The 12847-nt window shown below is 40.8% G+C and overlaps 1 protein-coding gene across 1 annotated transcript in view; it reads right to left on the bottom strand.

Annotated features, from left to right (window-relative positions):
• Nucleotides 1–12847, bottom strand: part of LOC109916385 (E3 ubiquitin-protein ligase HECW1-like) — a 419523-nt gene that overhangs the window by 215011 nt on the left and 191665 nt on the right. The window contains exons 8-9 of the mRNA XM_048617591.1: nt 12325–12425; nt 5122–6483 (exon numbers count right to left, since the gene is read on the bottom strand). Of these exons, the coding sequence (XP_048473548.1) occupies nt 5122–6483; nt 12325–12425 (1463 nt within the window). The remainder of the gene's footprint in view (nt 1–5121; nt 6484–12324; nt 12426–12847) is intronic.

Below are 12847 nucleotides of genomic sequence, written 5' to 3'. Positions count from 1 at the left end.
CAGGGACATGGGGACTATCAAAGGTGGTGGGTACAGGGACATGGGGAGGTGCATATCAGACACATTTAAAATGAGTCTATGGTTTGTGTCACTACTACATTTTCAAATAGAGAGTTCCAGATCCCTACCACCCTCAGGGGGGAAAGCTAACTTTTCCACATCTCCCTTCACTCTTTCTTCCAATCACTTTAAATCTATGCTTCCTAGTCATTGACCTCTCTGCTAAGGTAAATGGACTCTTTCCACTTTATCCGGGTCTCTCTCAATCAATCTCCTTGGCCTCCTCTGCTCTAACAGGAACAATCAGAACTTGCCCTATCTTTCCTCATAGCTGGTTTTTTCAAGTGAAGGCAGTACCTTCACAATATCCTGTCTAGTGCCAGCACTAGTACAATTATATCCTTTCTGAAATGAAGCAACTAGAACTGCACACAATAATCAAGTTGTGGTCTAAGAATTGATTTACACAGTTCCAGAAAACCTATCTGCTCTTATATTCTATACCACAGTTAATAAAGGAAAGGATTCCATGTGCCTTTTTAACCACTTTCTCAATCTATTCTGCTACCTTTAGGGATCAATAGATTTGCTCTTTCACTTGATCCATTATTTGCTCTGCACCTCTCAGTGCACTCCCATTTATTCTGTATTCTTTTTGATCTCCCCAGATGTATTGTGGATTGAATTCCATTTGTTATTTCTCTATCCACCCGACCAATCCATTGATATCTTCCTGTAGTCTATAGCTATTGTCCTCATGGTTAACAACATGGCCAATTTTTGTATCATTTGCAAATTCATATTTCAAAATCATTAAAATGTAGCACAAAAAGCAGGGACCTAGTATTGATCCCTGCAGAACCCTACTGTAAACAATCTTCCAGCTGCAATATCTGTCAACAAGATCCTGTTTTTCCTGCTACTGAACTTATTTTGTATTCAATTAGCTCCATTCTCCCAGATCCAATCAATGGGCTTTTATATTTTATAACCAGTCTGCTGTGTGGAATGCTATCATAGGCCTTGGTAAAATTTATGTAGACCTCATCAACTTCATTAAGGCTTCTTTTCTGAAGAAGGGTCCCAACCTGAAACGTCAGCTTTCCTGCTCCTCTGATGCTGCCTGGCCTGATGTGTTCCTCCAGCTCCATACTGTCATCAATCCTCCTCGATTACTTACAATGCAATTAAGTTTATCAGACACTATCTTCCTTTAGCTAATCTATGCTAACTATTCTTGGCTACTCTGAGCCTTTGTTAGTGGGAGTTTAATCAGTCTGTCAGATTGGTTTTGAATAACTTACTCACTACTGAAGTTAGACAAACAAGCTATCTCTTGCTCCATTTTTAAACAAAGGTGCAATGTTAGCAGGTCTTTCAATTTTCTGGCAACACTTCTGTATCTAGTGTGGATTTGAAAATTGTGATCAGGTTTTCCACTTTTCTTCCCTGGCTTCTTAACCAGTTTGTATTACACTTCATCTGGCCTTGTAATTTATCCACCTTCAAAGACGTTAATCCCATTAATTGTTAAAAAAAACATATTTTGTCAAAGTTTTTTGTTTTGTGTTCATCAGGTCAATTCATAAGAATACCAATTCAAGAGGATAAACAGTACCATTACTGCATGAGAGGAGAGTCCTGATTGGCTGGCAAGTGGACTGTGATTGGTAGAAGCACTGCCATGAGGACTGCATCATCTAGTGATGATTGACAGATAACTGCCAGGCTTTGTTTACATCTTAATGAAGCCAACTTGATTCTGATTGATCAGGATATTGCTTGAGAAATGATCCAGCAAATGACTGTCACTTGTTTTGTTACTTTGAAACAGAACAGTATGTATACATGTTGTTTCTGTCTCGAAAGAACATGGTGCTTTGCATTAATATATGTTACAATCAATCATTATTAATGGCTGCATTCTCCATGGGAACACTTTTTCAAAATAGAGTCCACTGGTCATTCAACCAGCAGCTTTCTCCTCTCACACAGTATAAATGTTGGCTTTGTCCTTGAATTGTTCCTTTTTGTGAATTGTCCTGGTGAATATAAGACAAAAAGCCTTGACAAAATGTGTCTTTTTTTTTGAAGAAGTACTTAAGTTTATGACTACCACAATCCATTTGAATTCCACTAATATTTCTTCCTCCCTCCACGCTCATCACATTAATACGTCACATTCTTTCGCCTTAACTACAATATCTGCATCGTTCCACTCTTTTATGAAGACAGACACAAGGTATTAATTAAGAACTATATGTATAACAGGTATGAGAGGCCATAGCAGTGGGTAGAGGGGCTTTGGGTGGCTGGAACTGTGTCAATCAATTCTTAGAGGGGCTATGAGGTTTGAGGGAACACTGGTGTGACATAGATGGAGCATGTAGTGTGTGGTGCAGGAATGGGTGGGAGGGATTGCTGGAGCTTTTTGTTTCTTTTTTTAGTTGAACTTTAGTACACTGCCAATACACAGAGGCCAGTGTTGTACTCAGTCCACCTTAGAAGCCAGCAGCCTCTGCTCTTGTTCAATGTTTGCCTGGCCCACCTTCAAGGAGCCTCGCTGCACAGAAACAAACTGTAACCTTACAAGACTTTTTCTGCCAGGTCACGTTTGTGGAGGGGACGTATTCTGTCTCTGCTTTCCTGACTTGGAAGCAAAAATCAGGGCCTCGGTGTTCAAAAACAAGGAAGCTATGATCAACATGTGTAAATCTCTGGCCTGGTGTCAACTGGAGTTTTGTGCTCAATTCTGAGGACCACATACTTGGAAGATGTGAAAGCTTTAATAAGAGTCAGAATTTGTTTGTAAGAAAAGTTCAAGACATGAAAAATTTCTGTCACATGGACAGATTGTAGAAGCTCGGGCTGTTCTCCTTAGAGAAGGGAAGATATCTGCGAAAAGCGTTCACAATTATAAAGGATTGAGAAGAGAAAACCTGTTCTCATTTGTTGTGGGATTGGAAATCATGAATAAAAGAGGATGGCAAAACAGGCAATGAAAACCTAAGGAAAAGCAAATGTTAGAGCCTGAAATGAACTGCCTGAGAATGTGGTGGAGTTAGATTCATTCGTGGCTTTGAAAACAGAATTGAACAATTGCCTAAAGAAAAAGAGATTTGCAAGGCAATAGAGAATGAGCAAAGGAATTGGGACTAACTGAGTTGCACTCGTAAAGAGCTGACAAAGATACAATAAGCCAAATAGACTCCAATCCCACAAATCGAATTTTCAGTACCTGAGTGACACTCACTCTGCACTCCAGTATGCAGATTGTATTCGCTTCTTTCAAACCCATCATTGGAGTAGCAACAATGCTCAAATGCAAGTAAGGCATGTGCCAACTGATGCATGACCCAAAACAAGGCATTCGGATGACAATCATCAAGATGGATTATGTTTTGTTTCAGATATAGGAAACATTTTAGAAGTGGGGGGGAACAAGATAACTTTCTGATACCTGAATGCTTTGTGATTGACAACAAGGCTGTTTGTCATCTATTTAGTTCAAACTCATGGATTATACAATAGGACAGCCATCAAAATATGTCATTGAGCTGACTTTAGATGACACCAGCCTGGATTCTCACAGGTGTACCTGCACAGGAATACGCTGTCAACCTTTTAGTTATGAGAACTGACTGATTTTAAAAAGATTTTGTTGGGATACATGTCAAGTAACACCCAATGTGTCAATGCATATAACAGATCTGACATAACAATGAACTGAATAATCTGGATCTCAGAAATGAGTAGATTCATACAAACATCCAAATTAGGAGCAGGAATAGGCCACCCAGCCCCTTGAGCTTGCTCCACCCCATTCAATAAGATCAAAGCTGATCTGTTTTCTCCATATTACTCCCTAGAAACTTCAGTCCCCCAGCTTATCAAGAATCTATCTGTCTATCTAACTTATTCACCAACACACTATGAGTGGAACATAGATGTGCTTTTTCACAATGTAAATATTAACAAGATATGCAATCCTAGATCGTAGGATGTGGTGCACCATTTGATTGAATATATTGTGATATAGCCTTCAAAGGAAAGAGTGTGCAAATTAGAGACAGAACATACTCTGACCTGTACTGTCTGCAGGTATGGCCTAATTTTGGGAGTACAGGAGTGCTGGGTTTACTTCGTTTATAGACAATGAGTTCCAAAGGGATGGTCCCTTAATGTGACCATATTGGATTTATTTATTTCAAATGATTACAAATAAAGTCATTAATAACTTCAGTAATTTTGATCTTGAACAAAACAGACAAGTTTTTTTGTTCTGTGGCTCACCCCAGTCTGCAGCACTTTCTGTTCACTCAAGTATTAACTGTTGATGTTTCATGGGCAACCAGCAGTCCTCATTGACTACTGAAAACCCAACCCTTTACTCTCTGTTCTTTGCAGTGTATCATCAGCTACGCACCAAAAAAGATGACGCATTTAAGTAGATAATTGTATTTAAGGGGCAGTGGCCTGACAGCACTAAGCTAGGAATGCATTATTGGATGGGGAGTGCGCATAGCAATTGCACTTTGTTGTGATCTATTTCTGGACTCCTTCTAAAAGAATAACTTTCCTCTCCTAAGGTGGTAAAAATGATGCAAGTAGTTTTTTTAACTGAATAATGGCATTTGCAGTTCTATTATGAGAGTGTCAAACTTGAGAGCTATGGATTATATAGAGGTGAGGCAGAGTTTGAGGAGGTCACAGGGGCATGTCGGAACTAATGTCACTGGTGTCAGCTCTTCCTTCATTATTCCTGTGACTTTTACCCTGTACAGTAGTAAAAGGATCATTTTTCATTGGGCTTTTTTGTAGCGACCTGCTATTGACAAACAACAAACAGCAGCTGTACATCTAACGACTCAGTAACTGAGTTACAGCTTATTTATTCCACAACACAGTAAACAAAGCCTTTGCACCTTGAGAAATAAAAAAAACTACATAACTGATAAGAGGAAGTGGGAAAGACAGAGAAAAGAAATGTATTTTTATTTAATTACACAGAGGTACGAACCACTCCTTATAGTAAAGACTTAAGTGGTTAGCATAACTTAAAAAGGATTTAGGAATATGGATTATTATTCAGTGTATGTATATTGTATATCTGACTCTAACCTTCAGTGCTGCTTCCCTGTCCTGCAGCCAGATCTTCATTTCCTGTAATCCCTTCTGATGCATGGGCTCCAGGCTCCCTTGGCCACTGAATGATGCTGTCTGCTTGCTCCCTCTCATAGTACTCAAGGCTATGTCCTGAATCTGGAACGGACTCAAACGCACTGTTTTCATCCTCCTCCTCTTCTTGTGAAGAGAAAACTGTACTTTCAGACAACCGTGCACTGTCAATTGAGGAGAACCTCGTATGGCTTGAGGAAAAGTGGCTTGTACCATCATAGCAGGAAGTGCTTTGGCAGGAAGTGCTGTAACAGGAGGTGCTGTAACAAGATGCTCTACAACATGGTGTATTACACAAGTCCCACTCATTATTTACCTGCTGTATAGCAATTGCTTCAGTCTCGCTCTGATTTCTCTGTTGATTTTTCTCCAGAATCTGATCTAACTCAGAAAGATGTTCAACTGACGCACTACGAGGCAACATCCTTCGCCCGACATTGTTGGGCTCACTTGTGGCACAAATAATCTCACACTCAGTTGTATCTGTTTCACCAGGTGCATTTTTATCCTCGGGATCTTTCTCCAGTGTTAGCAAGGATGCAAATTTGTGGTTGGCCTCTTCCTGTCCATTCCCACCATTGACCTGAGCAGAAGGCAAGCTATGGAGCAGACGATGCAGGGTGATGTAGTGTGTCCGAGGAGTTTCTGGTTCCCCTGAACCACAAGCTGATGCTATCACCGATTCCAGTTCAGACACCGGCAGCGAGAATGGTCTAATTTTCCTCCGGACTGTTCTCCTCAGTATCAATGTGCCATCTTCCTGCTCAGGTGAAATTTCATTGTTAACAACACCAGTCTCATTCCCTTCAATGGGATCAACACCTTCAGCAACAGTCTCAACATGAAGGACTGACTGGCCAGAACATGCATCTTCTCCTTGAGTGACGGTGTTAACTTCCACCGTTTCGGTCTCACAACCTCCATCGAAAATCGAGTCAGCTTGAGGTTGGGACAAATCAGAAAAGGAAGGCGGAGTTTCTTTGGATGTAGGCTCCACGAGATCCAAAGTATCTGCTGGGAAAAGGTTCTCTTTGTCAGGCTCATCGACTCCATTCTCGCTCTCAACGGCCTGCTCCAATTCACTGAGCGGTAAATTCACATCATTCACGCTATTGTCCGCATTCTTTAAATCAATGCCATTCATCTGACTTTTACTTCCATTCAATTGCTCAGCCTCTTCTGTGGCCAGGTTTGTTGTAGCGGCAGTCTGAGACTCAGAGCAAACCTGCTTTGTTAAGTTTATCATCTGTTGATCCTGCTGTTCAACTGGCACCGCATCATTACTGACGGAAACATCATCATCATCTACAACAGATATAAAAATTACCAAATGGGTACATCTCCATAACAAAGCTCTATAGTCACATGTCTTATTAAAAAATGCCAAATGCTGAAAATACTCTGCAGGTCAATAAATATCCATTAAAAGGTAAAGGTAAATGCTAAGAGTGATTTTCAACTGCGGGTCATACATTATCATAGAATCATAGAATCCCTACAGTGTGGAAACAGGCCATTCAGCCCAACTAGTCCACACTGCCCCTCTGAAAAGCATCCCACCCTGACTCATTCCCCTACCCCTGCATTTCCCCATGTCTAACCCACCTTACCTAAACATCCCTGAACACTATGGGCAATCTAGCATGGTCAATCCACCTAACCTGCACATCTTTGGACTGTGGGAGGAAACCGGAGCACCCACAGGAAACCCACACAGACACAGGGAGAATGTGCAAACTCCATACGGACTGTCGCCCGAGGATAGGATCAAACCCAGGTCCCTGGTGCTGTGAGGCAGCAGTGCTAACCACTGAGCCACCGTGTTGCCCCAGAAAAACAGACTATCAGCAGTTGAAAATTTCAATCAACTCATTGCATCCAGGCTAGTCTTAGACATCAATTTCTAAGCAATGGTTGCACACTTTGTTTGTGATTTTTCTGGTACAAATGCATAGGACATGGTGGCCACTCATGTAAAGGTGCTGGATATTTTGTGAAAATATTTTTGTGGGGCCTGGAGGAACAGAACTGTTAAATGTATTATAAACAGAAATTACTGGAAAAGCTCAGCAGATCTGACAGCACCTGTGGACAGAAAACAGAATGAGTGTTTTGAGAGTTAAAGAGTTTCAGAGTTAACCAGTTCTGAAGAAGCATCACTGGACCCAATACATTAACTTTGCTTTCTCTCTACAGATGCTATCAGACCTGTTGAAGTTTTTTCCAGCTATTTCTGTTTTTGTTTCTGATTTCCAGCATCTTTGTTTTTTAAAAGAAATTATCATAAATTGGGTATTGAGCTAATCACTTCCTATTCCACTGGATATGTTGATTCCTTCATTCAATGTGTTTGGACTGTCCCAGGTCATTTCGACAAGTGGAACTCTTTTCCAGCAACCTCTTGCCAACCCTTTAAACAGAACTTAGTATATCTTAATTATAACTAACTTAATTATACTTATGCCACTATGCTGATGAAGCCTTCTGCATAATTACTTCCTAATCCATAAAACTCATTTACTTAGACATGGTAGCTCAGTGGTTAGCACTGCTGCCTCACAGTACCAGGAACCCGGGTTCAATTCCACCCTCAGGCAACTGTCTGTGTGGAGTTTGCACCTTCTCCCTGTGTCTGTGTGTGTGTGTCTGTGTGTGTGTGTTCCAAATGCCCTGGTTTCCTCCCACACTCCAAAGATGTGAAAAATCATTGAGGGAAGGGCTGGATTGGCAACTCAACATTCCAGAGTTCAGGATCTTCAGGCGAGACAGAGGAGGGTGTAAAAGGGTGGTGGAGTAGCACTATTAATTAAGGAGAGATGATATCTTGGAAGGGTCTTCATACGAGGCTTTGTGAGTAGAACTTAGGAATGTTACGGGGAGTAGCCAAACCACTGGGAACATGTTATAGGCTCTGAAAGAGTCAGCAAGAAATACAGGAGGTAATATGTAGACAGATCACAGATATGCATAAGATTAATAATTGGGTAATTATACTGCACGATTTCAACTTATTGAATATAAATTAGGATAGTCATAGTGTTAAGGGTTTAGAGGGGGTGAATTTCTTGAAATGTATCCCCAGGGGATTGTTTTGTATCAATATATAGAAGGCCCAACAAGGGACAGCTCACTGCTGCTTTTGGTTCTGGGGAACAGAGCCGGACAAGTGTTCGGTGTGGCAGTGGGGCAATCATTTTAGTGAAAGTGACCACAACACGCTACAATTCAAATTAGTCATGAACAAGGAGAAAAATGGCCTGTAAAAGGCAGCCTTAAATTGTGGGAAGGCAGATTGTATTAAAGTAAAGCAGAACCTGGCCAAAGTTAACTGTGAATAACTCCCTGCAGGTAAGTCTAAGCGAAGTAGTAAGACCTGGGGAGAGTATCGGTCCAACACATACCCTTTAGGGGGAAATATAGGAGCAGTAAGTTCAGGGAACCCAGGATGTCTAGGATGATACCTGTATGAGGAAGAAAAGAACGGCTTCCAACATGCCCAAAGAGAGCAATATAGCTGTGACCCTGGAGGGATATATAAAGTGCAACAGGGAATTTAAGAAAGCAATTAGAAGAGCAAAAAAGGGGGCATAAAAGAGAACTTGTGAACAGGATTAGGGAGAATCCTAAGATATTTTATACATATTTTTAACCAGGGAAAGGGTAGGGCCCATTGGGACCAAGGGGGCAATACGTGTGTGAAACCATAGGATATTGGAAGATTGTTAAATGAATACTTCTCTTCAGTCTTTATTCTACAAAAGGAGAACATAGTTACGGAATTCTGAAAAAAGGGACTGTGAGGAACTTGCACAGTTTGATTAAGGAAATGGGTAGTTATTGATTGCTCTGACAGGCTTAAAAACACAAATCCGCTGACCTGGATGAGTTGCATCTCAGGCTGCTGTGGGAGGGGAGGCAGAAAATCACAGGGGCTCTGACAGAAATGATCAATTCCTCTCTGGCCACAGGGAAAGTGCCAGAGGACTGGAGGACAGCTAATGTGGTTCCACTTTTTGGGAAAGGTGGTAGAGTTGAACCGGGAAACTACGGGTTGGTGAGTCTCATGTCAGTGGTAGTGAGACTATTGGAGAAAATTCTGAAGGGAGAGAATTAATATCCACTTGGAAAAGTTTGAGTTAATTAGGGATAATCAGCATGGCTTTGTCGGAGAGAGGTCATGCCTAACAAACTTGGTAGAACTTTTCAAAAATGTGATCAAGTGAGTGAATGAGGAATGATCAGCTGATGTGGTTTATATGGATTAAAGCAAAGCTTTTGGCAAAGTAGTGCATGGAGACCGATTGAGAAGGTTAATGCAGATAGAATTCAGGGAAACGGGGCAAGATGGATCATAAACTGGTTTGGCAATAGAACAGTAAGCATAGTGGCAGAAGGCTTTTCAAGTGACTGATGGACAGTGTTCAGCAGTGCGCTACAGGGATCAGTGTTGGGACCCTTACTGTTTGTTATATACATAAATGGTACAAATTTGCAGATGACACCAAGGTTGGTTAGGTAAGTAATAGTGAAGATGATGATTATAGGTTACAGGAAGATGTAGATGGGCAGACCAGAGGCAGATGGCTTTTAACCCTGATAAGTGTGAGATGATGCTGTGATGATACTACAGCTTTAAGATGTGTATTTTGTCCTGGTTTCTTTTTGAAGAGATGTTTTAAGACAGAGCTACCAAGCTGTCTATTTGAATCCAATAAATTAAACAGCTTGTGAGGCCTCGGGTTTTTTTTAAAAATGTTGGAACAATAGAAGCAGACTGAATGGGTGGGGTCAAGCTCCTCCAGAGCCAGGAGTTTTAGATTTAGTTTCTCAGTAGCAGTTGCAGTGATCTTGAAGCTGGGTTTGGAAGCTGCAGTACATCTCTTCCTGCTACACTCTCTCTCAGAGTTTTCTCTTGATATTTTCCCTCCTGGAGTGGAGAATTACCTCTGAGGCAACCTATATATGAATTTGCCTTTGCCACGGATGAGTTTATGAGATGTTACAATATCGGAACAGTTACTGTTTAGGAGGTAAGTAATCTATTATTCTGTTTTTTTTTAAGAGTTATTTGTTCAAATTTCTTCTTTCCTTTGTTGTAATTTGTGTATGAATAAAGTGAGCTTTGTTTCAAGACTGGGGGTAGTTTGACCAATTGAATTGTAGCTGGAACACAATGCCTTGTTCTTGCCTTTAAAATAAAAAAAAGTTAGGGTCTAGGTTATCTTCTTAATATATTTTGGGAGGGTTTGGTCAGGTCCATAGTAAACTGGGGCTCTTGTTGGGATCAAATATATAATTCTAGGTTGGGGTTAAGGATTGTTGGACACAAAGGCAATGAGTGGTGAGTGTTTTTTTTATTTCGGATCTCACATTCAGTTAGTTTAAACAGGGTGTGCCTTGTGTAGTAATGGCTCTTTCAGTCACAAAGAGTTTCCAGGGGGTGCTGGAAGAAGTCATTTCAGGAGTTTTAGAGAAAGTGAGCAATGCAAAACTTTTGGAATTGGCAAACAAGCTGGACATGGAGTTGCCTGTGTTGGTAAGGAAAAGGGAGATGGATGTGGCAATAAGTCAGCATTTGCAATTGCCAGGAAAGCCATCAGAATCTTTGGAAATTGCTAAAATGCAATTGCAAATGATGCAGCTTGAATTAGAGGCAATGGCAAGGAAAAAGGAAAAGGAAAGAATAGCCCTGACAGAACAAAGAGAAAGATGAAAGGAAATGAAACAGTTTGAATTAGAATTAAAAGCAGAAGAAAGGGAGTATGAGACAGATTTTGAACTTCAGAGGTTCGCACTGAAAAGTCGAATTTAAATGGCAGAGGTAGAGGTGAAATGTAGGCATGGTGATGAGAACAGTGGTGGAGAAAACAATCCCATTGTAGCCAAAGGCCTGGTGGGGACCTGTTTAAATATGTCCAAGCATTGCCGAAGTTCGGCACAAAGGATGCAGAAGATGTTTTCATTTCATTTGAGAAAGTGGCTAAATAAATGAAGTGACTGGTAACCCTATGGGTTTTGTTGATCCAAACAAAGTTGATAGGTAGAGCTAGTGAGGTATTTACATCACTATCAAAGGAGATATCTGGGGAGTATAATGAGGTGAAAAATGCCACCTTAAGCCTAATGCTGGCAAATGCTGACAAGATTAGTTTAGGATATCTGGTCGGCATGGATGAGTTAGACTGAAGGGTCTGTTTCCATGCTGTACAACTCTATGACTCTATGACTGTATGTGCCAGTTAGGTAGATTGGCCATGCTAAATTGCCCATTGTGTCCAGGGATGTGTAGGTTAGGTGAATGAGCCATGGGAAATGCAGTATTACAGGGATAGGATAGGGGGTTGGGTCTGGGTGAGATGCTTTTTGGAGGATCATTGTAGCCTCCTTGGATCAAATGGCCTGCTTCTACACTGTAGGGATTCTATGATATCTTTGAGATCACTGACTACATTCTCTCTGTAAAGAATATTACCTACACAGTTGAGAATAGGAATCACAGTGAGTTATGAACATTTGTCATTTCTACATCTGTCCCTATAACCTTGGAAATCAATACTTCAACCATTAGGTCATGAACTCCAAGAAATGCCTAAATGGTAATCCTTGTCACTTGCTGTTACTAGCTCACTTAGTAACAAGCTGTTGTGTGGAAGATTTTTAAAGACAGCTAGAAGCATTTAGTAGCAGTTAGCAGATCCAGGATTTTGTTTTCTATTTTGAGAAAGTAAGGCAGGAGAAATAAAGTGTAGACCAGCAATAGAACATTAATTTTGTTCCACCACCTTGTATAATCAGCTCTATCATGGATTCTACCCATTTCACTGATCTCAGCTGATTCTTGATTCCCGAAAACACATACTGCAGATTAATGCTATCTGTTTGAAGAAAGAAAGATAAAGTGATAAGCAAGTCAAGCAGAAATGAATCAATTATATTCCCCAATTCTTCTCTTTTCCAAATACTTCAACAAAGCCTTTTCCGCTTTCATACCTAATACTGAATAAAATTAAGTTAAATTATTTTCTCCCAGTAGTGGCTGGACATAATGTGACATCTTTCAAATGTATCCTGCTAAAATCAAAGTATTCCTTGTAATCTAAAGGAGCTTTTAGATTTTGGTTTAATAGACAATAATCAAACACCAACCTTGATGGATTGAAGAGGTTATCTCAAATCGGAACTGCAGCTGGCCACTGACATGGTCTGTTGGCAGCCTTCGTCCTAATGTATAGCTCACCACCCTGTCCCTGAAAGGTAACAAACTAAGTTATTGGACACCCCCCGCATGGATAATAAAGTAGGATTTTGGCATTTAATGACAATTATGAAAGCAACATTTAAGAGGCATTAATACACGAATAGGCAGAGCTTGGAAGGATACGAACCATGTGCAGGCAGACGGGATTAGTTTAGAATGGCAACTTTAGCACAGACATGGTAGGCTGAAAGGCATATTCCTGTGCTATACTGTTCAATGTTTTATGTTCTATGTTCTAGTTACTTGGCTAAAGATTTATGATGTTCAAAGTATGCAGCAGGGAAACCCAGCACATTTACGTGGAATAGCAAGGTGCACAGCTGGATGAACACAGCAGGCCAAGCAGCATCAGAGGAGCAGGAAGGCTGACGTTTCGGGCCTAGACCCTTCTTCAGAAAAAGGGTCTAGGCC

The sequence above is a fragment of the Rhincodon typus genome, chromosome 2 (genome assembly GCF_021869965.1).
Source record: "Rhincodon typus isolate 14 chromosome 2, sRhiTyp1.1, whole genome shotgun sequence".
NCBI classification, from domain to species: domain Eukaryota; kingdom Metazoa; phylum Chordata; class Chondrichthyes; order Orectolobiformes; family Rhincodontidae; genus Rhincodon; species Rhincodon typus.
Note: the sequence above shows the minus strand (reverse complement) of the source record. Positions and strands in the feature narration are given on the sequence as shown.